Here is a 27,118-nt window from a genome sequence, read left to right as displayed (position 1 = left end):
TCTAATTGGATGAAAGTCAAGAGACATTAAATAACGAAAGGAGAGATATCTGTATGCCCCCTCGTGCTGAACATCGCCAGAGAACAGCAGCCCATCTGATTGCCCCCCCTCACCCTCTTCGATCGAAGCATTCATCACTCTCCTCAATCGTCCTCCTTCCTTTCTCCAGATTGCTGTCATCCCTACCCCCAGTGACCCCAGCTGATTGTCCTTCTTCTGGTTAACTTCATGTGATGGCACCACCCCTCCAGCCAGCAGCCTCCAATTACACCTCCTTCCATTCATACCCCTGTTGATCACCTTTCCCAACAATCAGCTGGACCTCTGGGTTGGGAACTGGTCACTGATGTCAGAGACGTGCAATGAATTAAAAGTCCGCGATGTGTGGGGAAATGTTGAATTACAGGTTTCCCGTGACTTTTTGACCAACCTGCCCTTGGGGCATTGATTGGTAAAAATTCTGTGCTCATTTAATTGTGATCACACCCCCTGTCAGTAATCACACGCATCACCCAAATTGATGATATCGGGCGAGTCCATTTTCCTACCCTGTTAGCACAGAGAGCAGCCTGCACATTTGTGCTTCCAGTTGTATGTGTTGTATATAGGCCATACTGGAAAGAAAAATCACAGAACCTCGAAAGCCATGCAATGGCTTCTGAATGTACTCATTGCAGGATGCTGAGGCTGAATGGCTCACTCCTGCTCCTAATTTGTATGTTCATATCGTAAATATTTTTAAGGCTGAGGTAGACTCTTGACTAACAAGGGGTTCAAATATTATGGGAGAACCTTATTGAATGGCGGAGCAGGCTCAGGGGCCGAATGGCCTACTCATGCTCCTAACTCATAAGTTCGGAAGTTTGTAGAAAGATACCAAATTAAATTGACGAAAACTTGAAAACGCCAAAATTAAAAGCACACGGTGAAGCGCCATACCCCTTCTTCATGACAGTCAGGTTCATTTACTGATGGTGGGAAAGTCATGAATAAACAAGACCTTGGGCAGCATGGAGGCACATTGGTTAGCACCGCTACCTCACAGCGCCAGCGACCAGAGTTCAATTCCGGCCTCGTGTGACTGTCTGTGTGGAGTTTGCACGTTCTCCCTGTGTCTGCGAGGGTTTCCTCTCATAGTCGAAAGATGTGCAGGTTAGGTGGATTGGCCATGCTAAATTGCCCCTTAGTGTCAAGGAGATTAGCATGGTAAATACATGGGGCTACAGGGATAGGACCTGAGTGGGATTGTTGTTGGTGCAGGCTCGATGGGCTGAATGGCCTCCTTCTGCACATAGGGATTCTTTGAAACAATATGGATTTGTTTACCAGTGTATATAATTATGTAGTCGAAGCTTAAGGTTTTCCATGTTTTTTGCCATCCACGTAGGTAGTGCATACAGTTTGAGTCTGGCTGCCACCTGATGCCAAGCTTACAGTGATGCTTAATTCTGAGGAGGGTACCCTTGAGTGATAAACAGAAGGACCCTCCTCCCTCACGTGGTGTACGGCAATTCCTCTCCTTCATCACCCATCAATAGTGGATTTGAGAGTTGTGCTGTTCCATCATCAGCTCATACACTCCACTTCCTGCATTTGTATTTGTTGTTCTGGGTATTAGCAGCAACTTTTCTCTCATAAACAGCCTTTGGTATGTTTAGAAGGTGCCATACCGTTCTGTGCATCAGCAGCCTGGTTGCTTCTGATTGGATTACATTGTACAGAAACAGGCCATTTGGTCCAACCACTCCATGCTAGTATTTATGCTTCATTCAAGCCTCCTCCCATCTTTCCTCATCTAAATCCATCATTGTAACTATCTATCCCATTCTCCCTCACATATTTGTCTGGAATACTCTTAAATGCATTCATATTCAGGTCAAGTACTCCATTTGATCGCCAGTTCCACATTCTCGCCACTCTTGGCTAAAGAATTCCCTTGGACTTTTTGGTGCCCATTTTATAATGGCCGGGATTTTCCGGCCGTTCTCACCCCGCTGCCGCTACAAGTGAGGATGGAGAATTTGATGCTCAGTTAAATCTCCTTTCACTGCAGCGGGACCAGAAAATCCCGCCAGCGCGAATGGCTGGAAAATTCCACCCAGAGTTTTTTTTGTATTTTAGTTTTATTTCTGTCCCAATCGGCCTTTGAGAAGGTTAAAATATGCCTTAAAGTTACCTGTTGTTTTATGCCCGAGGAACGACTGTGTAGTTGTAAATGTCTGCACCATCCTTTGTCAGCAGATGGATTACAAGATCTTGTTACTGAACCGTTCCTAATCTGGTTAGCTCAGCTCAAATGGACAGATGTTCACATTGATTATTATAATTAAATTGACCCTGGCATTCAAGTGTTTATCTGATTGGGTGTGAACATGAATCTCAGCGTGCCCACACACCACTGAATCTGGTCATGGAGCTGAAAATCCTGTACACATGACTTGCCACAGCTGTACAGCTTTCTCTGTACTGTGCCATCATTGTCCCTCGATCCACAATGAAAAAAGCAGCCTTTTGTTTCATTGGATATTCCTATTTCCCACAAGATCCATTGTTTTAGCTCCTCTGTGATAATGCATCCCTAGTCGGCATCAAAAGCCTGCAGTCAATAGCTTTCCTTACGTTGATACTCAGTGAAAGATCATCGCAAAAGATTTGTGGGAGGAATTAACAGAATTATTATTTTCCTCAGATCTGATATCCGACTTCATAGCGATGATATGGATATCTGCTTCAGTAAGACGCTGAACTCCTGTAAAGTGCCACAGATCCGCTACGCCAGTGTAGAAAGGTTGCTGGAAAGACTGACTGATCTGCGTTTTCTCAGCATTGATTTCCTCAATACTTTCCTCCACACCTACCGCATATTCACAACTGCACTGGTTGTCCTGGAGAAGCTGACAGACATCTACAAGAAACCATTCACCTCCATCCCTGTCAGGTGAGGGCAAACTAAAATAACTGTTCAACTTGATAATTTAGTTTGTTTTTACAAAAAAGTATATTCTTAGGATGTTGACAGCACTGACACAGCCTAACTGCCTAACTGCAATTGTTCTGAGCAGGCTGGTGATGGGAACTGCTGCAGTTCTTGTGGTGGTACTGTTCCCATAATGGTGTTAGGTAGGGAATTCTGGGATATTAACTACCTGACAATGAAGAAACATGATGGGCGGGATTTTACGGCCTCACTCATCCCGAAACGTTAAACCCCACTCGAGGTCAACAGACCTTTCCGTGGTCCGCCCCTCGCCCGCTCCGATGTTACCGTGTGGGACGGTAACATTCCAGCCGATGTATGTCCAAGATAGTGTGAGACTTGGAGAAGGGCCCTTAGGTCAATGGCCTTCCCAAGGCATTGCTTTTGTGTTAGTGAGGAAGATGGTGTTGGTGAAGTGACCTTGGTGAGTTGTTGGAACACATCATATAAATTGCAAACGCAGCAGCCGCTGTAAAGCCGTAGTAGATGGGGTAGATTTCAGCCAGAATTTTCCAGCTGTTTACGCCCCACTGCCATTGCAAGCGAAGGCGGAGAATTTGGCGCTCAGCCAAATCTCCGTTCACTGCAGCGGGACCAGAGGATCCCGTTGGAGTGAACGGCCGGAAAATCTGGCCATTGAGTTCAGTCGTAATGGGGATCTGCAAGTGAATGTCTGTTCCCTAGTTCGCAGTGAGCTTCTTGAGTGTTCCAGCTGCACCTATTCAGGGAAATGATGAGTCTTCTTTCACGCTCCTGACTTGAGCTTTGTAGGTGATGGGTGGTGAGGATTTGAGGGATCTGGAAGTGAACCACTCATTGCTGAGTACCCATGCTTCCATGTTCTTATAGCCACAGTATTGACATGGTTGGTCCATCTGGTTAGTGGTGGTGTCATCATTGAAGTTGATTGGATTTTCTCTTGTTCAAGATGTCCTGACAATTACATGGACTGGGTCTTACTTGCTGGCCCATGTCTAGATGTTATTTAGGTCCTACTTTGGGCTGCCATGGGTTGTTTCATTAACATAGAAGCTTCATTCCTGACCTAATGACAGAGGGAAGATCACTGATAAAGCAGCAGAAGATGATTGAGCCGGGGCAATGCTCTCAGAACAGTAAGGAATTTTCTGATGGGCAGCACTGCTCCTGATGATGGGATTTGGGGTGCAAGGTCCAGAAAACTATGGTGTTCCAATTACCTCCCTCTCCTTTTGAGAAGAGCCTGACTAACCCTCATACAATTAACAACTTATTTAGAATTAGTAACTGTAATACTATCTAGTTACCCTGGAGTGGCACGGTGGCACACAGTCACCCGAGGCTGGAATTGAACCCGGGTCCCTGGCTTGTGAGGCAGCAGTGTTAACGATTGTGCCACTGTGCTGCCGTTCTGTAGAATAGAAAGATCCCAGAAAACAAAGGATCTGTAACATATTTCCCACAATACCAATGTTCACGCTACCCGAACATAGCGCTGCTTCTAACAGGCAGTATCCTGCGGTGTGCCACTGTTACTCTACCGCTCATGGCTGATTGGAAGTATTGCAATCACGTTTTACACAGTATAAGAAGAAATCAGTGGTGACGGGGAGATGGCTTCTGGTCAATCAATGTCATGTTTTTAAAATTCTCATCTTTGTTTTCAAATCCCTCCATGGCCTCGCCCCTGCCTAGCTCTGTTATTCCCTCTAACCCTTGAATATGCTGGGATATTTGCTCCTCTCATTAGGGTTCTTGAGTATCCCTATTTTAATTGCTGCAGTATTGGTAGTCTTCAGTTGCCTTGGCTCCAGGCTCTGGAATTCCTCCCTATGCCTCTCCGACTCTCTACCTTGCTTTACTCCTTTAAGATACCCCTTAAAATATATCCCTTCAATCAAGCTTTGGGTCATCTGATCTATTTCCTTGAATGGTTTGGTGCCATCCTTCATATTTTGTTTTATAATGTTCCTGTGAAGTCCCTTGTGACATTTCATTACATTAAAGGGGCTAATTAAATATAAGTTGTTGATGTCAATGTTACAATCCATCCATTAGTCCTTTTAAGTGACTATACATCATGCATGTTTTTGTTACAATATTTACATGTGTGAATCTGCTTGCAGCTGTGCGTGCGCTAAGGTCTTCAGTTATAATTTTCAATTGTCTAAGTGATTTCTGGGCTCTCATCCAAACCACTGGCAGAGAGCCTAGACATCCATTAGATTACAGAAACACCTGAGCCCCAGAGAAAACATTACTTGATTGACAGCTCTGGTTCCCTGATATTTGCTGTCAATTACACAATGTTTATTTTCACAAGATGAAGAGGTTTCAAGTGCTTGTAGTTTCTGCTCTCAATACTTTAAAAGATGACTGACACTTCTATAGGGTTGTAATAAAAAATGTTTAAGATAGTGAAAAGTTACCAATGATTGACTTTTTAAAGCTTTTTTAAACACACCCTATTATCACCAAATGGTTCATTTGTTCTATAGAGTGTATAGTGGGTGACCAGGCATGGAGTGCTACAGCTTGGCATGGGAGCAGGGCTGGGGTTGGTCATGAGGGCCCATAGGGATTGGCTGGGATGCATACTTTGGCATCGGAATGAGGAGCCAAAGGTGGGGGGGCGGGGGGCATAATTTTGTATCAGGACATGAGAAGTCATAAGGGTTGGTTGGGTGGAGTACATGACATGGGAGCATGAGAGGCCATAAATGGTGGGTGGAGGTGGTGAGGTGACATGGATGGGAAATGTGTTGGGTGTGAGGGGTTGAGAGCCTCCCTCTTTTTATTATAATCGGGACAATGTTCCACTGCACTGCCTTTTAAACAGCCCACCGCTGCACCCAGCAGCCCTGGTGGCTACCTCCAAACCTTCTCCCGCAACAGCTAGCCTGACTGTAGCTTGCACCTGCCGCTCCCTCGACCACTCACCACCACTCCCCACACACCTCCCCAACCATCAACCCCGCCCCCCCTCCCCCTCCCCCTCAGCACAACACACCCCGGTTACCTCCAGAATAGAAGTTCTGTCCTTTCTACTACTTTGTCCCAAAGCAGGTGCAAGCTGGGAATTTTCCTGACTCTCTCTACTGGCCTCCAAGATAGAAATCCAGCCCTCCATGTTCGTTACCATGTCAATTGGGTAGGCCATGGAATTTGGGATTGATTATCAGATAATACAGGGTTTACAGCTAAGCTACCTTCTAAAGAAGGTACCCTGGAGCTAAAAAGAGGGTAGCTGTCCTGACACATACCTCCAGCAATAGCTTATTCACTTCATCACCCATGGACAGGGGATTCTACAGTTGTGCTGCTCCATCACCAGCACTCACACTCCATTTTCTGCATCATAATTATTGTACTGGGCATTAACAGCCACTTTGTCTCTTCATAGACAGCCTATGGAAAGGCTAAAAGATGCCGCAAAGATACTTACTGTCCTTGTGGCTGAGGAGTGACTGTAAATGTTCCCACCATCCTGTCAGCAGATGAATTGACAAAATCCAACCTCTCCATTTCCAATCCGATGGGTTTTGCCCAAATTGGTGGAAGCTGACATTTATTATTATAACTAAGTTGTCCCTGAAAGATCCAAGGGGGAGAAATTAATTTGCCGTATAGTAAAGAATTTCAACTTATAAGGTTGGCTTGCAAATAAGGCCCCCGTCACAGAGGTGATATAGTTCTGGCCGAGTTCACACATTACATTCTATCATGGAGGACTGGGAAATTGAATTAGGAGATGCACAGTTATTGATTTACTCGAATGTTTTCTATTAAGCCAACCAATATGTCCAGAACCAGGTGTTAACCTACCCAAGTGGTTTACGTCTAACTTATCTCAATATTTCATATTGACATTTGATGGTTATCGTTTGTATGGTGGGACATATCCTGGAGTCGTGTGGCAATTGATTTGCTTCAATTATACATTCCCTTTTCATTCATAGGTCACTGGAACTGTTTTTTGCAACTAACCAAAGCAACAGACCTGAGCACATGAATGACGGAAAGTCCCCAAGACTGTGTCGGAAATTTTCTTCGCCTCCTCCGCTGTCTCTTTCTCGGACGTCCTCTCCTGTCCGAACTCGGAAACTTTCACTCAGTTCCCCTGTGAATTCTAGAATAGGAGTTCTTGACCTTTCCACCTCCTCCACATCCAGCACTTCTACCTTTGCTTATAGCCCAGCCACCTCTCCACCTCCCCTAGCAAGCAAAACACCACTGGATCTGAGCAAAGGTTCCTCATCCCCAGACCAGTGTCCTCTGTCCACAGAGGAAAATTCAGAGCATCCCCGCATTGATATTTGCAGCAAGTTAAGAAGAAGCATCAGGAGAGGTACAGAAAATGTTACTTATTTGTTATTATTAGATTTTGTCCCTCTTCTGTGATTGTCTTCTTTTTCCGCTAAGTTTCTCTCTTTATGTCATGCACTTTGAGGCTACTTGCCAATACTTATTCTCCTGATTACAGACTCTGTCATTGCCTTTAATGTTGTCTGTGATTGGTCAGCAAATGGGTTAAGTTCAATTACCAGTTTTTAAAAATTCCCCATTGGTCTCTTCATTTAACTAATATTAACCACCTTGATCAGCACAGTTAGGGTGGTTTACCTATGGACATACCCATATGTAAGGTTAATCCATGGCAAACTCACCAGAAGCTGCACCTGAGAAAAGTAGGTAGGTTTACCCCTCTCTATGATTCAGCTGAGGTGGCCAAAAATGCTCTAAAGCTAAGAAATAGGAACAAAAGGCACCGTTGGAGCTTAGGGCCTGCTGCACTATTCAATAAGATCATGAATGATCATTTATTTCAATTCCATCTTCTTACCTGATCCAAATACCCCTTAGTTTCCTTGGTACCAAAAACCTACCAATCTCCATCTTGAATATACTCAATGGACAAGCACCCATAGTCCTCTGAAGTAGTGAATTCCATAGATTTGGAACCCTTTGAGTGAAGAAAGTTCTCATCTCTGTCATAAATGGCCAACTTGTTATTAAGAGACTGTGTGTAGCCAGAGAAAACATCGTGTCAAGCTCCTTAAGAATGGTATATATTTCAATTCATCTCTCATTCTTCTAAACTCTAGAGAATGTAGGCCAGTCCACTCGATAAAGATTGAGTTTACTTAATAAATCTAGTCTATTCAGTAAACTAGACCACCGACTAAATTTCATTTAATTACCTGACAAGCAGACCCGGAAGATAACTTTAGAGATAGGGCTGTGTAGCAGTGCATTACTGGACAACTGCACAGTTCAGTCCTCACTGTAATCAGGGGTGCAGCAGTGGTCAAGTGTAAGGCAGCCATGAGGTATCACTTTGAGAAAGAGTGCTGCTCTCCAATAGAGCCAACACATCACAATCTAACCAATAATTGAGAAATCCAGTGGGAATATGGCAGGCAAATTGTACAGTCAGACAGACACTTATTTTAATGCAGCAATCGATTCGCAGAATTGTGTTAACATTGCTCAGCAAATATTTAGGGTAATTTTACAATGCTCATTTGTAATGTATTTTAATAACTTCATTTTAGCAATGTCATTAGTATTGTGTGTTTTGCACTGACTGACATTAACTGAATATTGGAGGTAGTTGAAAGAAATTAATGGGTGTTTCCTAATCAAATGAAAAGGAAATATGAGATGACCCAAATAAGTGGGTGGTGCTGTAACTCTTTAATCATCCATTTATGATGGTAGAGGTTTTCAGTTTATTCTTATTGTTATCTTCGAACATTCTTTCCAATTGTCTCCAAAATCTGAGGTACCACTCTGGCTGGAATTCTCCGATCTCGCTCGCCCCAGCACTGCTGCCAGAGAAAACGGAGAATTTGGCGCTCTGCCAAAACCCCATTCACTACAGCGGGACTGGAAAATCCCAGTCGCGGGCGAGCTTGCAGAATTCCAGCCTCTGTTTATTAAAATATTATTTCACAGTTTGTTGCAGGAGGGGAAATTGATGCAAATAAGCCAGCAGTTTTGAACCTCTCTGACATCGTCTGTACAGCCCCCCCTCCCCCTACATATCCCACCAGCTCATATGCTACTGAAACCCTCTTTTATGTCTTTGTTGTCTATACGAAAGTACGAATTAGGAGCAATCATTGGCATTTTGACCCCTTCATCCTGCTCTTCCATTCAATAAGATCATGACTGACCGTAACTCCACATTCTGCCTAGATACCTCTAGACTTGAATATTATGATGCCTTCCTGGTTGGTCTCCCACCTTCCATCCTATATAAATTTAAGATCATCCAAAACCCCGGTGCCTGTAATTTGACTTGGACCAAGCTCTATTCACTCATTCCTGTGCTTGCTGACCTACATTGACTCCCAGCCTGGCAATGGCTTAATTTTAAAATTCTCATCCATGTTTTCAAATCCCATCATGGCCTTGGCTCTCCCTTGCTCTGTAATCACTGCTGGCCTTTTCAACTCTCCTGATATCTTTGTCCTTCTCTGATCCTGCTCTCCGTGCACTGTGATTTCATTGTTCCATTGGCAGCCGTGTGCTCAGCTACCTAGGCTTTGAATTCTGGAACTTCCACTTCGAATCTTTCTCTCCCTCTACCTCTTTCTCCTTCCTTATGATGCTCCTTAAAGATTGCCTCTTTGATTAAGCTTTTGGCCAACTGTCCTAATTCATCTTACATGTTCTGGCATCAGATTTCGTAGAATCATAGAATCTCGACAGTGCAGAAGGAGGCCATTCGGCCCAGCTAGCCTGCACCAACAACAATCCCACCCAGGCCCTATCCCCATAACCCCACATTTTCACCCTGCTAATCTCCCTGACACTAAGGGGCAATTTAGCATGGCCAATTCACGTAACCCCACATCCTTGGACTGTGGGAGGAAACCGGAGCCCCCCGAGGAAACCTATGCAGACACTGGGAGAATGTGCAAACACCACACAGGCAGTCACCCGAGGCTGGAATTGAACCTGAGTCCCTGACTCTGTGAGGCAGCAGTGCTAACCACTGCGCCACTGTCTTGACTTTTGCCTCAAAGAGGTTGAAATATAAAGGTAGCAACGTCTTCCTACAACTTTATAGGGCATTGGTGAGACCACACTTCTGTCTGCATCTTTGGTCTCCGTACTTGAGGGAGAGACTTGGATTTGGAGCAGCCCATAGATGGTTCACTCGGTTGATTCCTGGAATGAAGGGGTTGTCTTAAGAGGAAAGGTTGAGCAGGTTGGGTCTATACTCATTGAAGTTCAGAAGAATGAGAGATGATCTTATTGAAAAGAAACAAACAAGATTCTGAGGGGTTTGATTTTTTTCAACAGAGTTGTTGTTGCCCCCATCCCTAATTGCTCTTGAGAAGGCGGTGGTGATAGGGTATATGCTGGGACAATGTTCCCCTTTTTGGGATAATCTCGGACTAGAGGGTAGTGTCAAAAAGTAAGAGGCCCCCCATTTAAGACTGAGATAAGGTGAATTTGTTTCTCTGAGGGTCATTAAGTCTATGGAATTCTTTTCCACAGAGAGAAGTGGAGGCTGGGTCATTGAATGTATTCAAGGCTGAGCTAGGGTTATGCGGGGGGGGGGGGGGGGGGGGGGAGAGAGAAGCAGGAAATAAGACCACATTCAGATCAACCATTAATTTATTGAATGGTGGGCACAATAAGAAGTCTCACAAGCTTTTGGAGCACTGCTCCTTCATCAGATGAGTGAAGCAGCGCTCCGAAAGCTCATGATTCCAAATAAACCTGTTGACTGGTGTTGTGAGACTTCTTACTGTGCCCACCCCAGTCCAATGCCGGCATGGCCACATTATTGAATGGTGGCTCGGGGGGCCAAATGGCCCTCTCCTGCTCCTACTCTCCTATTTCCCATGTTCGAATGTTGTTACGCAGGAACTGGAATTAAGCATCAAAGCCAAATGTTTTGCTTTACAGTAAGGTGCGTAATGAACATCAAATATTGTTTTAACAGACCTTGCAATGCTCCTCGACCTAATACGATTGAATAATTCTTTGTCCTTAAATCACAGCAGGGTTGTAAAGCCATGCAGCGGAACCTTTTTTTTTACATAAACACAAATACTTATCAGTAAAAAAATCTACAGTTCTTGAAAAAAAATGTTCACATTGTTCATTTAAAAAGAGAATTTTGTCTAAAAAAAGAATTAATGCTTCACGCTTGACATACTCAGGGCTACGACAGAAATATTATATTAGAAACGCTCCCCTCAGCCAACAGCTGCTCAGACTTGATGGTAAGCTGTGTCTACAACCTTTAGATAAGGCACTCAAAGTAGTTGAGTTAAATGTAGGAGGGAGCTAATGGAGCCCAGTGATGGGAGTCAGGTGCGTTTGTAGACTAACAGAGCTTTAGATTCCTAGTTTCTGGAATTATGGGGAATTTCCCCAGGGCTTCTCCTGGTTGGCTACAGTAACTACAGGGACTGTTCAGCCAAACCCTCTTTAAAACCAATGGAACAGAAGACCCAGTGAAATTCATTCCCATTGTTTCATTCTCTTGATTGGATTGGCGCCTTATAATCTGTGCAGGGGAGTGAATATTCCCAATTTGTAAACGTAACCCTGAATTCCGTCGGCCCTGCTGCAGAAATGTAACAGCAGCACGTCCCAGGGGAATTTCCATAAAATCAACATTCCTTCAGGACATACATTTTTAACCATCAACAGAAACAAAGACCCCCAATAGCAGAACGAAGAATTATGATGGAAATTCACTCCCTGAGATGTATTATAAAGCAAGCAGTGATCTAGTTGTAGGGTTCTGATGACAAACATAAACTGTTCTCATGGTTTAGGATATCATTTGAACCCAGCAATGTGATTACAGCCGTACAATTCACTGAGGGTGCAGATTATGCTCTGCTTGCATTTATTTATTACTCTGTTCTCGAATGCATTGTAAAGAAATAGTATGGATTTCCTGGCTACCAATGACACCATTTGGGATCATCCTCATTGTTAGGTCATGTCCCAGGAAAATGCCACATGGTGTTTTTATTGTAGCTGTTGCGATTGGATTCGGACGATGATAAGTTATATCATAGGTGTACTGGATAGTGTATAGAAAACTGCATTCATTTCTGGGAGACCCTGGTGACATTTTTTGAGCCATAGCTCAAGTTTCATCAAAATTAGACTGCACTGTAAAATGGAGACAACTTATGCATAAACCCTGTTCAAAAAGCATTGCATTTACAGAATGTCACTTTTGAATTGCAAGAGGCTGCTTTTATGTCTATTTTTAATATGTGTCTCTAGCTTGCTAACTTAATCAGATTATTTGTATGATACATGTCTGATTAACGAGGGATTGCATTTGATTTTACACATAGAATAGATTTGCAATGCGTTCATGCTACTTCTTTCAATATTGTAAACAGTTTCTAAGGTCAGACACTTCCATCCAATTACTTGTATGTGATGTATTAACTCAGTTTATCTTGATCCTAAGTGTTTTCCACAGCTCCCAGCTCCTCCTCCTTGCTTGTTCAATTGCCTGATAACCTCTTACCTCTCCCCTCTTCTCGCCTCTTCATTCTCTGTTGGCTGGCTTGAATAGTTCTTCATCATCTAGCTGTACAATATGTAAGGTTCAACTCCACACTGATCTCGAGTACTTCCACTGAACATTTTCTGTGTTTGGTTATTACCTCAATAGTTTGGTGGTTATGAGTCCCCACTTTGACATCCATCTATTACCTTGAACCACTTTCTATCAAGCTCACTCAAAATCACTACACTTACCTCTCTTTTGTCATTTGACTATTAACTGATTGGCAATGGGTCATAATTAAGAACTTCCTTAGCTATGTCATGTTGCATTTATTGACTGCCTCCCATGGCACAGTATTAGTCCTGTTAGGAGCACTTTACTGCTAAGGTAAATACAAAGTGTTGTGATTGTTCTGTTGACACACAGCTTTTAGTGGCTACTCTTCTCATTCAGATGAAACTCAGACAAGGAAAAGCTTTCCTCATGGACAAACTTCCTTTGCCATTATACTAGCTGGCAGAGGAATTGGAATAGCAAGTGTCCAGGCCAGGAGAAGCAGGCAGCATAGCTGAGAACAGGAGACTACCAGGTATGACCCTCCCCAGCACTGGCACAGGCCACACCTGGCCTCCGAGGACCTCTCTGGGCAGCTGTGCATCCTCTCCAAGAGTGCCTTAGGGCATCTTGCCCGACATCATGATGAAGGTTTGCAGAATCCCTGCACTCTCACCACTGCTTTCTCTATGGCAATTACAGTGACATCAATCCTCAACATTTACTGCTCTGTATTCTTCTGCACTGTTTCAATGCATCTGTACAACACTAACAGGGGAACTGTCAAGGCATGTATCCAACAAGTGTTAGATACCCTTTCCCAGAGCTGCCAGATTTGTCCATGTCATCAACACCTGACAGGCAGCAAAGCAGCTTAACTGGATTTCCCAGGATACAGGCAGCCATGACGACAAGATGCCAACTGATCAGCAGCTAATACTTGTCCATGATGCAAACCAGACTCTGTCATCAGTTACTGCTGCATGAGAAGGCATTTTCTGCAGGACATCTTGAGCAACTATTTGACTGCAGCGGCAGCACCTCAGCCCTACCTTCTTTTACATAAGCTACCAAATGATGCCAAAGCACATTTGTTTGGCCCAGAAGGGAATCCTTACCTCTGCAATGAAGTCCAAATCTACCGATTGGCCTATCGGTCAATTTACTGTCATTCCTGATTTACTGTGCGACTCAGTAATAAGAAAGGAGTGCTAAGTATATCTCAAAGCAAACACTTATTTTATTGCAAGTAAATGGGCTGGAAAGTTGTGTGTGTAGAATGATGTGGATTGGGTTAAGGATGGTACTGGAAGAGGTAAAATGACAGATGTGGGCGTGTGAGAAGGTTAGAATGGAGGAAGGTGTTTTGGGATTATGCAAGGAACTGGTATGTGTTGAGAGAATTGTAGGCATACTTACACAGGTATCAGTGTGAAGGGTTGGCAGTTTGAATATATCTTTAAGTGCATGAAAAATGTGGTGACGCCCAGGATAGGAGGGAGGAAGGAGTGATTGTGGTGACATGCTACCCTTATGAACTGTTTTTGCTGTTTTCTGCATTGTTGATCAAACCAGGTGAGATGCTGTGCCAATGCCAGCTCTTGCTGGCACCATGACTAACATTGGTGTCCAGATTGGTGAAAGGAAGACCCAGGAGAGTGAGGCTCCTGTCTTCTAGGTCTTGAAGGGAGACTTGGAAATCTTCTTCAGAGAGGCCGGTTGCATTTCTTGTACATGAGATGGACACCTAAGTGGGCACAATTGTGCAATCAGGACTGCTGGTGATGTTGTCTGCCACCATCAAGTGATGTAGTGAGAATAGCCAGCAAAACCTTTTCTTTGTTGCACGCCTTGCTTTTGAACAGGGTTCTGCTGCTCCTTAACTTCAGTGCAGTGCTTCTTAAGAGTTAGGCTATTGTTGCACTGAAGTTTCCTGGCGAGTGAGGGGATAATGCCAACATGTTACACGGGAGCTCATTTTGAATTTGGGTGATCTCGATTGGCTGCTCAGTATGCATTTCTCCCAATTTTCATTTCCAAAATTGTCCAAATCCCAAATGCCCCCCACAGTTTCTGCACTCAGAGTCTCACCAAAAATAATTAAATGAACTTCCCCAGGAAACTTACGTGTAACTCCCTCTACTGAACAGTGCAACAATAGTGTAATTGTTATTGAGGGAAGAGGAAATTCAGAGCTTGTAAATTATATATTGCACCCACAAAGCTACAGTATGGTGTGTATAACAATTCTGCAGTCAACATTAAAATGATCTCTAAAGTTGGTTTCTGCAATGTATACAGAAGTCAGATAGATATATATACATCAATGTCTTAGAACAAAGCAATATTAAGCATGTGTTGTCCAAACCTCTTGATATTCTGCACACTTCACTTTCTAAGTTGCATTTAGAAACATTTTACAACATTATATTTTTGCCAAATGAATTAAAATCCCAGCAATGGCTTAACCAATGTCATGAGGGTCAAAGACAAAGTATTAGAATACTGTACTATTCAGTGTCCTACAATTTGCATTAACTTGTACCTACAAACTGGTAGAATTAAGAATGTCCTTTGTGTGATTTAAATAATGCAGTTCAATCGGGTGTGATGGGACCTGGCTGCAGGGAGATGGACAATACACGATGCTCTGTGTCTCCTACTTCAGCATTCGCTATTGCCACAGCGGCAGCAGGACATGGGAGTCCACCAGCCGAAACCTCTGGAGTGCAGGAAAAGTTTAGACGAGTTTCTATGGGAGGTAAAGCTACCCTCTCCTATTCGTTTTATATGCTTCAGTATGCCAATGGGTTGAAAATATCGATAGAAATTGCTGGAGGAGCAGAGCCACATTTATCTGTTTGTGTCTTCACTTGCTGATGCCTGGGCCTGGTTTACATGTATTCCCCCCTCCCCCTCAGTCTCCCACACTGCCTCCTCTGTTCATGCTGTGGCTCTGTCTGTACTGAGGGGAGCAGAGAAGATTCGATGGCCTCAGCAAATTTCAGCCCCAGTTACCAAGACATCTCCTCAACCTTTTCCCTTATCATTCGTAACCTTTCCATCTTTGGTATTCTACCAACTAACCTCAATACAACCTTGAAGAAAAGTATCTCAACTTCCTCCTGGATCAACTAACACCTTCTGGTCTGTCCATTGACTTCAAAATCTCGCTGATTTTCTTCTGGGATTCTTCTATCCACGTTCTTTCTTTCTCCCCTTTCATTCGTGAGGCATGTTTAACTCCCTTTTGTTTTACTAATGCTTGTTCTCATGTCTAACTCAGATGATCTCTTATAGTATATAAAATCCCTTACACATTGATGGTGAGTTGTGCTGCTCACATAATTGTCCAAGATGAGTTTCTGGATTCAGACCAGCACTTGCCAGTTGCTTAAAGAACAACAACAACTCTCCTTCGACAGAGAAATAGGAAAGGTTTGCTTTGGGGGTGGACTTGACTCCAAGATGACACACTTGGTGATAAGAGATTGGGACTGTTTATCCTCTGCGGCAAACTTAATAATCTGATATTCACACCATGTGAAATACGGTTGGTGACTGGCTAGCTGGCGCGACTGATTGCTGGACCTCAGGGAGAAAGTGACTCTGCTTTTTGTCTTTATGGGCTGTGAATGTAAGTGTGTATCATGCCAATTCACATTCCACCGACAATGATTCAATCCCTTCCCTTCATTTGCATTATTTTGGGTTGCTATAGTACCAGACGAAGGGGCCAAACCTTTCTGTCTCTGAATTTTCAGAGATGTGCGGCAGGACCTTGTGGAAGCCATGATGCGCAGCCCTATGGGGGGAGGGGGGAGGGGGAGCCCTCCCCCCCAGGACCCTCTTTGACTCTGAGCTACAATCGGGGACTTCAGAGAGTTCCACGGTTCTTATCTGAATAGTTACCTGAAAAATGTCAAGATAGATTGAAACCTAGTCTATCATCTGCATAACTTCACAACTGACCCTCCAGTCATCTCCCATGTACCCCCCACAACTGGCCCCATGACCCTCTGACAACCCCCGAACCCAGCTAACCAGGCCCCTCCCCCCACTCGCCCCCTCAGATTAGACGGGCCACTCCCTGAACTGACTCGCCCCCCCCGACACCCCGACTACACCCCCAATCCAACCCAACTACACCCTCAACCCATTTGCTATCCCCTGACTGACCGACTACCCTTTTGAAAACCTGACACATCTACTCTCAACCCATATACCAATTCACTCATCTATCTCTTCACCCGCTTAACCACCTCCCCACTTACCCACTTTCCCACCTACTCACCTACTCACTTGCCCACCTACCCACTTGCCCACCTACCCACCTCCCCACTTACCCACCTCCCCACTTACCCACTTACCCACCTACCCACTTACCCACCTACCCACTTACCCACCTCCCCACCTACCCACTTACCCACCTACCCACCTACCCACTTACCCACCTACCCACTTACCCACTTTCCCACCTACTCACCTACTCACTTACCCACCTACCCACTTACCCACCTACCCACTTACCCACCTCCCCACTTACCCACCTCCCCACTTACCCACCTACCCACTTACACACCTACCCACTTATGCACCTACCCTACCCATCCTACTCACTTTCCCCACTTACCCATTTACTCATCCATTCACTAATATTCAGATTGGACCTTTAAACTTACCATTCAGCAGCTAGTGCTGTAAAAGGGGGGTTTGCCATGTTACCCCCTGACTCTGCTCTGTGGAAGTTAGGCTCAGAAGGTCCCAGAAGAAATGTACTCGGGGAAGCCTTTGAGCCTTGTGGCAATCCAAGGATCATTACCGCTGCTCGGAAGATCTGGGCTGACATGTTCCAATTTAAGATCTGTGCATCAATGGGGCAATAGCTTTAAGAACACTACTTTGCAAAGCACTAGGCCCACAAACCTTAAATATAATAAATGAAATAATAACAAGTATAAATGCAAATACAACTGAGATTATAAACTTCTTTGGGCTAGGTTGCCAGACCTTACATGTGCCTCATAGGCTGTTACCTAGAATCATAGAATTATATAATCCCTACAGTACAGAAGGAGGCCATTTGGCCCATCGAGTCTGTACCAACTGCAATCCCACCCAGGCCCTATTCCCGTAATCCCACACATTTACCCTGCTAATCCCCCGACACGAGAGTCAATTTAGCATGGCCAATCCATCTAACCCGCACATCTTTGGACTGTGAACAACCCTGCTGTTAGGGTTAGGGATGGTCTTAGATAGGAAGAGAGTCAAGAGCTGTTATCTGTTAAGCTGCATGGTTTAAGCCTGGTCAACTTTAGTAGTTCCTCTATTTCAAATCCAAGGGCCTCTAAGTTTTGCCAAACAGAACCCGAGTTTTCTGGCCTGATTAGAAGAAAGTCTGCTTCTACTTATGTGTTTTTCTCAGTAGCTTTTGCAAAAAACTTGTTTCCATCATAACATCTTGCCGATCAACCAAAAACTCATTAAATTTCAGAAATGTATTTTTATGTATTGTTGCCTCTTTGCCAAAGTAGTTAGCATATCTGTGCTCCTGACTCATGCCTATTGTTCTTTCTCTCCACTTTGTTCTAGTCCTGCAAAGATACGCACAGACACTGCAAAGATATTACCAATTCTAAAGAAGAGTCCCTCTCAAAATGTTAACCATCTATTCGATTTCAGATATAGTACAAACAGAAAGTGCTGGAAATATTCAGGAGGTCTGGCAGCATCTGTGGAGAGAGGGGCTGAGATGGCGTTGCAGATCTGTGAAAGACCGCAGATTGGAAATGTTGAGCTGTGTCTCCAGTTGAGGATAACTTTGAGCGCAGCCTCCCTCCTACTTGGCTACAGCTACAGCCGCAGGCCTTCCTGTGCAGCCATCGTGGTTTCCTCTCCACGATGGTTGTCCAGCAGCTGTGGCCATTTGTTATTCCAAATATTTTAACAGCACAGAGAGGGCACCTCGAGGTGGAAGCATCTTCTCTCTCTCTCTCTTAACTGCAACAGCAGAATGCAGCTCCCTAAGCTTTGGAGGGCTTCCTATTTGGGCCTCCAGATTTGAAAGCTGGCATGCCTTCCTTAATTTGGCCAAATCAGCAAAACTCTGTGCCATCATAGTGTGAGCTGGGACTCGCATGTCAACGTTCCAACCCCAAATGGAAAATCCTGTTCATTAACTTCTGAGCAGAATTTTGCCGCCCGCCATGGGAATCGTAGCGGGTGGGACAGAAGATTCAGCAGACTTAAAGATCCGTTGACTTCGGGCAGGAATTTCCGGTCTTGGGGTGTGCACGGTTGGAAAATCCCGCCCCTGCGTCTCTTTCCGCAGATGCTGCCGGACCTGATGAGCATTTCCAGCATTTTCAGTTTCCATTTCAGACGTCGAGTATCCGCAGCCTTCTGCTTTTGTATTTTACCTCAGATGAAGATTGATCTGTTGTGTATTTCCAACATTTGTAGTTTCACGCCAGATGTTGCTTGCGACTAACCACTTCCTGATACAGAAAAGGTATGATCCCAATATTGAAGGCGAAATATAGATGTGCTGCAGATCCTGGCAGTTAAACCACTGTTCTGGCCACCGGTGCCCTCCAGCAACGACCCAGTCCAAGTTGCTGAGTCAGTGAGAATGGCATCTAACATGCATAACTCAGGTGGATGTAAGCACTGTGAAGAAGTGAGGGGACTTCTTACATCAGTCATTTGTGCCTGAAGATGTAGGCAGTGCTTCCTTCCCTTACAAGGCATGCTGGAAAAGCCTGGATATGTTAAAGAACTGGAAAGATGCTTGATGGCTGGCACTGACAAGATGGGCCAAAGGGCCTCTTTTTGTGCGGTCCCGCTACTGGCAACAGGGTTTCCCGTTGTTTGCACCCTCTGCTGCTGGGGAACCCACAGCAGGAGGCGGGGTGGGGGGGGGAGTGGGGGGTGTCACCATCAGTGGGACCAGAAGATCCAGCCAGCAGGAAAGGCCGGAAAATCTCATCCAGCTACATTTGATTTAATAATCTTTCATGGGCTATCCAGATTCTGTATGTTGTTTGTCACCATTTGTCCAGTATGGTTATAACTGTTTTTTCGGTACCTTTCGGTACTTTTATTCCAACCGAAAAACCCAATTCAAATTGAATCCAATTCATGCTCCCACATAAGGGACAAACAAGACCCAGGCTGACAGGATGAGACATTGCGCCCCATCCTTGGGCTTGATCTAACGCTTCATCTTAGCCAAAAGGCCAACAACACCTGCTTTTGTGATAGTTTACAAATACTGACAACTCCTCCCAATCCTGGTCTTCTGACCATCTCCAGCTGAACAAGAAGAAAGAAAACAAAGAACAAAGAAAAGTACAGCACAGGAACAGGTTCTTCGGCCCTCCAAGCCTGCACCGATCATGATGCCCTAACTAAACCAAAAAAAAACCTTCTGCCCTTACTCGGTCCATATCCCTCTATTCCCTCCCTCTTCATGTACCCATCCAAGATGGCTGTACCTTGCTGTCTGTCATTATTTAAGCTTTTAGGTAAATTTTGCAAAGAAATATCTTGACAGTGGTGACATGCAAATCTGAGAGCAAAACTTTTGTTAACCTTTTTGAAGCTTAATTCTTGAATGTTTCTAAAGGTTGCGTGGGGCAAGAAAAATTGGCTGGCAAAATCCAGCAGATGGCATAATAAATGTGGAGGCAGGAAGCAAAGTGCGCAGCTTAGTGCCAGAACAATGCAGCACTCAGATTCCCTTTTCCAGAGCTCATGACTTGGAACTGCTGCTGTATAATGTGGGTGTGAGGGTGGTTGTTCTGTTTGTCACTTAAAGAAACTGCTCCCAGCGGGAATCAGGATAACAAAGTTGGCATGGATTAAGGTCAAGTGCAACATCGCATACACCACCCACAAAACCTGCAGCAAAAAGGAAGTAAAAGCAGTGTACCTGTTCCTGAACTGCCATGCGTAATGTGAAGAAGAACCACGCTGAGTTAGGGCAGGTATCCTTACATGCTCAATAGAATGGGTTAAAATTTGGAATGGGGAGTTCCTGGTGGCTTTCGCACAGGTAAGTAATCTCAGTGTTTTTAACCTCCCTCAGACAGGTTGAGTTAAAATTGCCTCCAAGTCTCATTCTTTGCTAACCATGTAAACTCACAGGACACGTATTCACCTCAAACTCAGCTGTGGATCCTGGGGATACACCTAGACGTAGTGGGAAGATCAGGAAGATTAAGGGACCATAGGTACTTAGTGGGGACGGGTTAAGTTAGGCACTCATGTAGAAAGGTCACCATTTTGTTTTGAATGCTTGGCGATAGATTTCACTTTTTTCACCCACAAAGCCTCCATCCTGTCAGTTCGTGCCACAAAGCTTGGGGGAACCACCGCGTTCACATAGCACCTTATCCTTCAGTGCAATGTTCCTCCCACCCTCTTGCTAGCCTCCACTGTGGAAGGGCATTCCCTCAGCTGTGAAATGAACAGGAATCCAGGAAGGAGAACATCGGAAGAGCTGCCTGCATACCAGCCCTCACAACCCCTTTAGAGCAAGTGGCGCCCCAACATGAAAGGAAGGTACAGCCTGCAAGTGACTCCCTCCTGAACCCTCTCCCGGAAATGGTGATTCTGAGATCCCCAGCCCTGGCCCTGAATTGAACTTATCTATAAGGGCATTTAAACTTATCTTATCTTAACTTATCTTAAGGACATTTAAATGGTCATTGGATAAACATATGGATGATATTGGAATAGTGTAGATTAGAGGGGCTTTAGATTTGTTTCACTGGTCGGCGCAACATCGAGGGCCGAAGGGCCTGTACTGCACTGTAATGTTCTATGTTCTATGTTCTATCCGTGTCCCCCAAGTCCTCTCCGGTGCCCTCTGAACAGCGTACATCGCGGGGAGTGCTGGCTGCCTGAGCACTCACCTCCGAAATCCCCCGAGGAGATGAAGGCACCAATGAAGGTGCCAGGTTCATGCTTATGTAGAACTGCTGCAAATGGCGCCAATGTGATGTCACGTCAGCACTTGCCAAATATCCAGTGAGGGGGGAAATCCCAGGGAGAGTGCTCACTAATGACATGCTAATTTGTTAAAATGAGCTTTCTGCTATCCTGCAGCGTGTTTCACACAACTCCACCAGTGAGGGGCCAGTAAGGTGGCACAGTGATTAATGCTGATGCCTCACAGCACCAGGGACCCGGGTTCGATTCCCATCTTGGGTCACTGTCTGTGTGGAGTTGGCATTTTCTCCCATGTCTGTGCGGGTTTCCTCTGGCTGCTCCGGTTTCCTTCCACAGTCCGAAAGAGGTGCTGGGTAGGTGCATTGGCCATGCTAAATTCTCCCTCAGGTTACCCGAACAGGTGCCGGAGTGTGGCGACTAGGGGATTTTTACAATAAAGTCATTGCAGTGTTAATGTAAGCCTACTTGTGACACGAATGAAATAAAAAAAATGTAAAACTTAAGATCAGAGCTCAGAAACTCACTGGCGCAAATGACGGGTTCTGGATTTTGAGCACGTGCAGATGGAGAGTGTGGGCTCAAAATTATCCCCTGTGGATAAATCGTTGCTGAAGGATAAGTTTTGCTTATCCTTGGGGTTTGGAAGAATGAGAGATGATTCTGAGACTTGACTGGATGGATGCTGAAAGAATGTTTCTCTTTGTGGGAGAGACTAGAACTAGCGGACTGTTTAAAAATAAGGGGCACAATTGTTCCAAAAAGTTTGTAAGGGTCGATCTTACCAAAGAAATTCTAAGTGCCAAACGAGCATGAAAACGGAAGAAATTTGCGCCGGTTCATTGGACAACATAAAAATCAAATCTTACCTGACAGTCCAAAAAACAAGACAAAACTTGAAATCCACCAACAGGAAGGTGGGTGGGGCCTAAATTACAAGAAAGCCAGCTGATAGTAGCAGAGGGCGCAATTGTGCATGTGCAGGTTTCTGTGCTGTGAGAGCACAGAAATCTATCACTGCATCTGCGAGCTATAGCAGGCCTTTGTGGCTGAACCCCCTCCTCCATCCTGCTACCACAGGGCTCCGCAGCCAATCGCCAATTCCCACCCGCCCGGACGGATTGCAGCCGCCCACCCCCCCCCCACCGCCCGGAAGGATCGCGCTGTCTCTGAATGGAATGATTGCGCTCCGCCCCCCCCCGAATGATTATGGCCGAAACCACCACATCTGCTCCCCCCGCAACTGATCGCGGTTGCAGTGTGGCAACAGTCTACCAACCTCACCGATCGCTGTTGCAGAGTACGCAGAAGTCCTCCACCAACTGAATGGCTCATCCCCAGTCTCAGCTCTCTCGCGATCTTACCAGCTCGCCCCGCCCCCCCCCCCCCCCCCCACATCGGCTGGTGGGCCCCAATGGAAAGATCGCCCCTTAAGTGTTGTTTCTGGTGGGAAAACTGGTGGGGATTCCTGCTGAATTCAAATCCAGATTACAATCCACCCACACCGTTTGTGAAGACTAATAATGATTCCTGCTGGTTTCGTGTCATGCCAATGGGTCAGAGAATACCAGGAGCCAGGCGAATCCGGCTAAAACCTGGTAATGCATGTTTAAATGAGGATTTAAATATGCTAATCTGGTTCAGGCCCTCGCTAGGTGTAAACCAGGTAACATTGTTGGGGAGGGACAGGGAGAATGTCAAAAGTGAACCTCTGGCCATGATGTGATTTGTGTTTTGGCACGCGGGGCCGAAGAATTGATCCCAAGAACGGAGTTGAGATTTTTTTCGCTCAGAGTCATGGGCGTCTGAAACTTTCTTCTGCAGGGAGCAGGGAGACAGGGTCACTGGAGTAGGTTTAAGGCAGAGGCCAATAGATTCTTAATTAAAGAGTCAAAGGTTACCAGGGGTCAGCAGAATATGGAGTTGAGGCCACAATCAGATCAGCCATGATCTTATTGAATGGTGGAGCAGTCCCGAGGGACCCAACGGCCCACTCTTACTCCTAGTCCATAACTTCATAATGCAAACTCCCCACCTGCTCATGCCAACCATTTTATGGCATGTGTTGTGTGAAATATGCGTCAGTTGGTTTTGTAACATGTTAATTTTGTTTTAAATGGTGGATGGCCTGCCCATTTCAGCGCCTGCCCACAGGCCATATTATGGGGATGGGATCAGGGCTGGGCAGGAAGGGAGTGGGTTTGCTACCCTTTGTATTTTACTGCTCTTCAACCCTGTCCAAAAACACTCAGAGGGGATAAAATCCAGCCCCCTGTTTCTGGCAAAGGAAATATTTACCATGATTCTCATGATGAATCGATATTTCCATACTGACAAACATCATCTATGGCCACAGGCCCCCCACGATTGGGGGGGGGGGGGGGGGAGCTGCTTCAGGCAGCCTGCACTAGCAGGGCCCTGACAGCTCTCTCTTAGTCTGTCAGATCCCTGCTACTGCTAATGCGCATGTGCAGCATCAGAGGCCTGCACATGCGCACTACCTCCCTCTGCAGGCTTTTGGGCTCGTTAAGCCCCACCCACAGGCTTCTACAGCGAGAAACAGGCTCACTCAGAACTTTGCAGGCGGGGAGGGGGGGCTAAAAACACGCCCAAAAAGCAGATCTGAAACTCTCCCAGTTTCAAGTCCGCCCAGCACCCAGACAAAAAAAAATGGGAAAATATCGGCCATCCTTTCTAACTGCACTACAATTATCTTCATTTTTAAATTTGCTAGAAATGGCAGTTTATTCCTAAAATCAGCCACTTTACGGTGATAACTGCACTGATCGCATGTTCCCGTCATTGCGAAATGCACAGAGTTATACCGAAGGGATTTAACAGTTAGCTGTATATCCATAATTGCAGTTTAGAACGCTGTAACTCATTAATCAGTATTTTGCAAATTATACTTCAAATTGAAGTTGACATTTGAAAAATATTCTCGCTCTCAATCCAAATGCTCAAACAAAATAAAAGCAAAATACTGTGGATGCTGGAAATCTGAAATCAAAACAGAAAATGCTGGAAATATTCAGCTGGTCTGGCAGCACACATAAGGAGAGAAATAGTGTTAGCATTTTGAATCAAATGCAACTGAAGAGTCATATTTGACTTGGAACATTTATTTTGTTTCTCTCTCCACAGATGCTGTCAGCCTTGTTCAATATTTCCAGCACTTTTTGTTTTCAATCCAAATGCTTAGTCTCAAGTTCGACTTTTGAGTTAAGTTTATCTTGAAGCAAGCAGGAGGCAGATATGAAAAAAAAGGAATGGAATTAAACTTGTTCTGGAAAATAGGTTGTTACTCCAAATGTCAAGAAACTTTTGCATAAATCAGGAATGCTACGGTAAAGAATTTTTTAACAAGTAATTTACGGGATGTGGGCATTGCTGGCAAGGCCAACATTTATTGCTCATCATTAATTGCCCTTGAGAAGGTGGTGGTGAGTTGCCTTTTTGAACCACTGCAGTCCCTGAGGTGTAGGTACACCCACAGCACTGTCAGGGAGGGAGTTTCAGAATTTTGACCCAGCGACAGTGAAGGGATGGTGACATAATTCCAAATCAGGGAACTTCCAGGTGATGGTGTCCCCAAGCATCTGCTTCCCTGGTCCTCTTGGTCGAGGTATTCTTTGGAAGGTGCTGCCTGAGAGGTCTTGGTGAATTCCTGCAGTGTATCTTGCAGCTGGTACACGCAGCTGCCACTGTTCATTAGTGGAAAGGTAGCCAATCAAGTGGGCTGCTTTGTCCTGGATGGTGTCAAGCTTCTTGAATATTGTTGGAGCTGCACTCATCCAGGCAAGTGGAGAGTGTTGTATCACACTTGTGCCTCGTAGATTGTAGACAGGATTTGGGGAGTCAGCAGGTGAGTTATTCACCACAGGCCTCCTAGCCTTTGATTTGTTCTTGTAGCCACGGCATTTATATGGCTAGTCCAGTTTAGTTTCTGGTCAATGGTAATCCCCAGGATGTTGATAGTGGGGGATTCAGCAATGGTAATGTCATTAATTGTCAAGGGGCAATGGTTAGATTCTCTCTTGTTGGAGATGGGCATTGCCTGGCACTTGTGCAATGTGAATGTCACTTTCCACTTGTCAGCCCAAGCGTGGATATTGTCCAAATCTTGCTGCATTTGGAGATGGACTGCTTCAGTAACTGAGATGCCATAAATGGTGCTGAACATTGTGAAATCTTCAGCAAACATCCGCACCTCTGAACTTATGATGGAAGGAAGGTCGTTGATGAAGCAGCTGAAGATGGTTGGGCCCAGGACACTATCTGGAGGAACTCCTGCAGGCATGCTCTGGAACTGACAGATATGTGCCCAACCAGTGGAGGGTTTTCTTCCTGATTCCCATTGACTTCAGTTTTGCTGGGGCTCCTTGATGTCACACTCGATCAAATGCTGCCTTGCTGTCAAGGGCATTCACTCTCACCTCACCTCTTGTGTTCAGCTCTTTTGACCATGTTTGAACCAAGGTTGTAATGAAGTCAGTAGCTGAGGGACTCTGATGGAACGCAAACTGAGTGTCAGTGAGCTGGTTATTGCTAAGCAAATGCTGGTTGATAGTGCTGTTGATGACCCCTTCCAGCACTTTGATGATCGAGAGTAGGCTGATGGGCTGGTAATTAGCCAGGTTGGATTTATCCTACTTTCTGTGTACAGGACACAGCTTGGCAATTTTTTCACAATGCCGGGAAGATGCCAGTGCTGTAGCTGTGCTGAAACAGCTTGGCTAGGGACACAAGTTCTGGAGATGTGACCTTTATCAAATTGATCCCAAGAGAAACTAGGAAAGAATTTGTTTAATTTATGCTGGGTGGATTTCTTTGATGTTACTCGTCCTTAAATGGGGTGTAAATAGTTGTGATATGGATGGGAAAATAAGTCGGAATTCAGGTGCTTCTTGTAAAAGAAAACTGATCAATGAATCTATAAACACTGTCTTAAGTGCCCCAATTGCTAGGTTGTCTCGTGGCCCACCTTATCTTCTGCACTTCACTTCTCAAATATTCAGTTCTTTGACAAAACAAGTCAAACTTGCCTCTAAATTGAGAGCTGTACTGTAAAGACAACTGAAGTAGGAGAGAAACAATTTAAATTAAAAAAACAACAAAAACAATTGAGAAGGAGGCATGTTAAAAGAAGATGGGGAAAATAGCAGAAGGAAGGTATGATGTTTCATTATTAAGGACCTTTCGGATGTGTTTGTAACACGCTCAAAATCCATCTGTTTCCTGAGAGTTAAAATTGGGCCCTAACTGTCAACTTTTATCACTGATTTAATAACCCAGGTTTCTCTCAGGTTCTGTTCCATTTTTAACCAGGGATTTCCATCGAGTTGCTCTTGCTCCAGTCCACTCTACTCTACCTCTGTAACTTCTACAGTGGAAGCCCTGTTTTCGAAAATGCGTAACATTTCCATCAGTTGCCCAGTGCAGTTAGGGTAGAGGAGTGGGAGCAGATCTGAAAATGTTCCCAGCTTTTATTTATAGCAACAAATAACAGCAGAGAGATTTAGACCCAGAAATCTGGTGAATATAAAGGATGTAAATATATTGTAATAGCTTAAGAGCATAAATATGCTGATGAGTGATGTAGACTATGATGTCCCTGTGACATTTGTTTTATTAATTCGTGGGACACG

At 44.8% G+C, this 27,118-nt stretch overlaps 1 protein-coding gene across 1 annotated transcript in view; it reads left to right on the top strand.

The window, feature by feature from the left end:
- Positions 1 to 27,118, top strand: part of LOC144495328 (ras-specific guanine nucleotide-releasing factor 2-like) — a 206,754-nt gene that overhangs the window by 141,495 nt on the left and 38,141 nt on the right. Inside the window, exons 14-16 of the mRNA XM_078215430.1 lie at positions 2,690 to 2,938; positions 6,916 to 7,304; positions 15,112 to 15,226. Coding sequence (XP_078071556.1) covers positions 2,690 to 2,938; positions 6,916 to 7,304; positions 15,112 to 15,226 — 753 coding nt within the window. The remainder of the gene's footprint in view (positions 1 to 2,689; positions 2,939 to 6,915; positions 7,305 to 15,111; positions 15,227 to 27,118) is intronic.

The sequence above is a fragment of the Mustelus asterias genome, chromosome 6, assembly GCF_964213995.1.
Source record: "Mustelus asterias chromosome 6, sMusAst1.hap1.1, whole genome shotgun sequence".
Classification (NCBI taxonomy): domain Eukaryota; kingdom Metazoa; phylum Chordata; class Chondrichthyes; order Carcharhiniformes; family Triakidae; genus Mustelus; species Mustelus asterias.
This window is presented reverse-complemented; position numbering and strand designations above follow the sequence as displayed.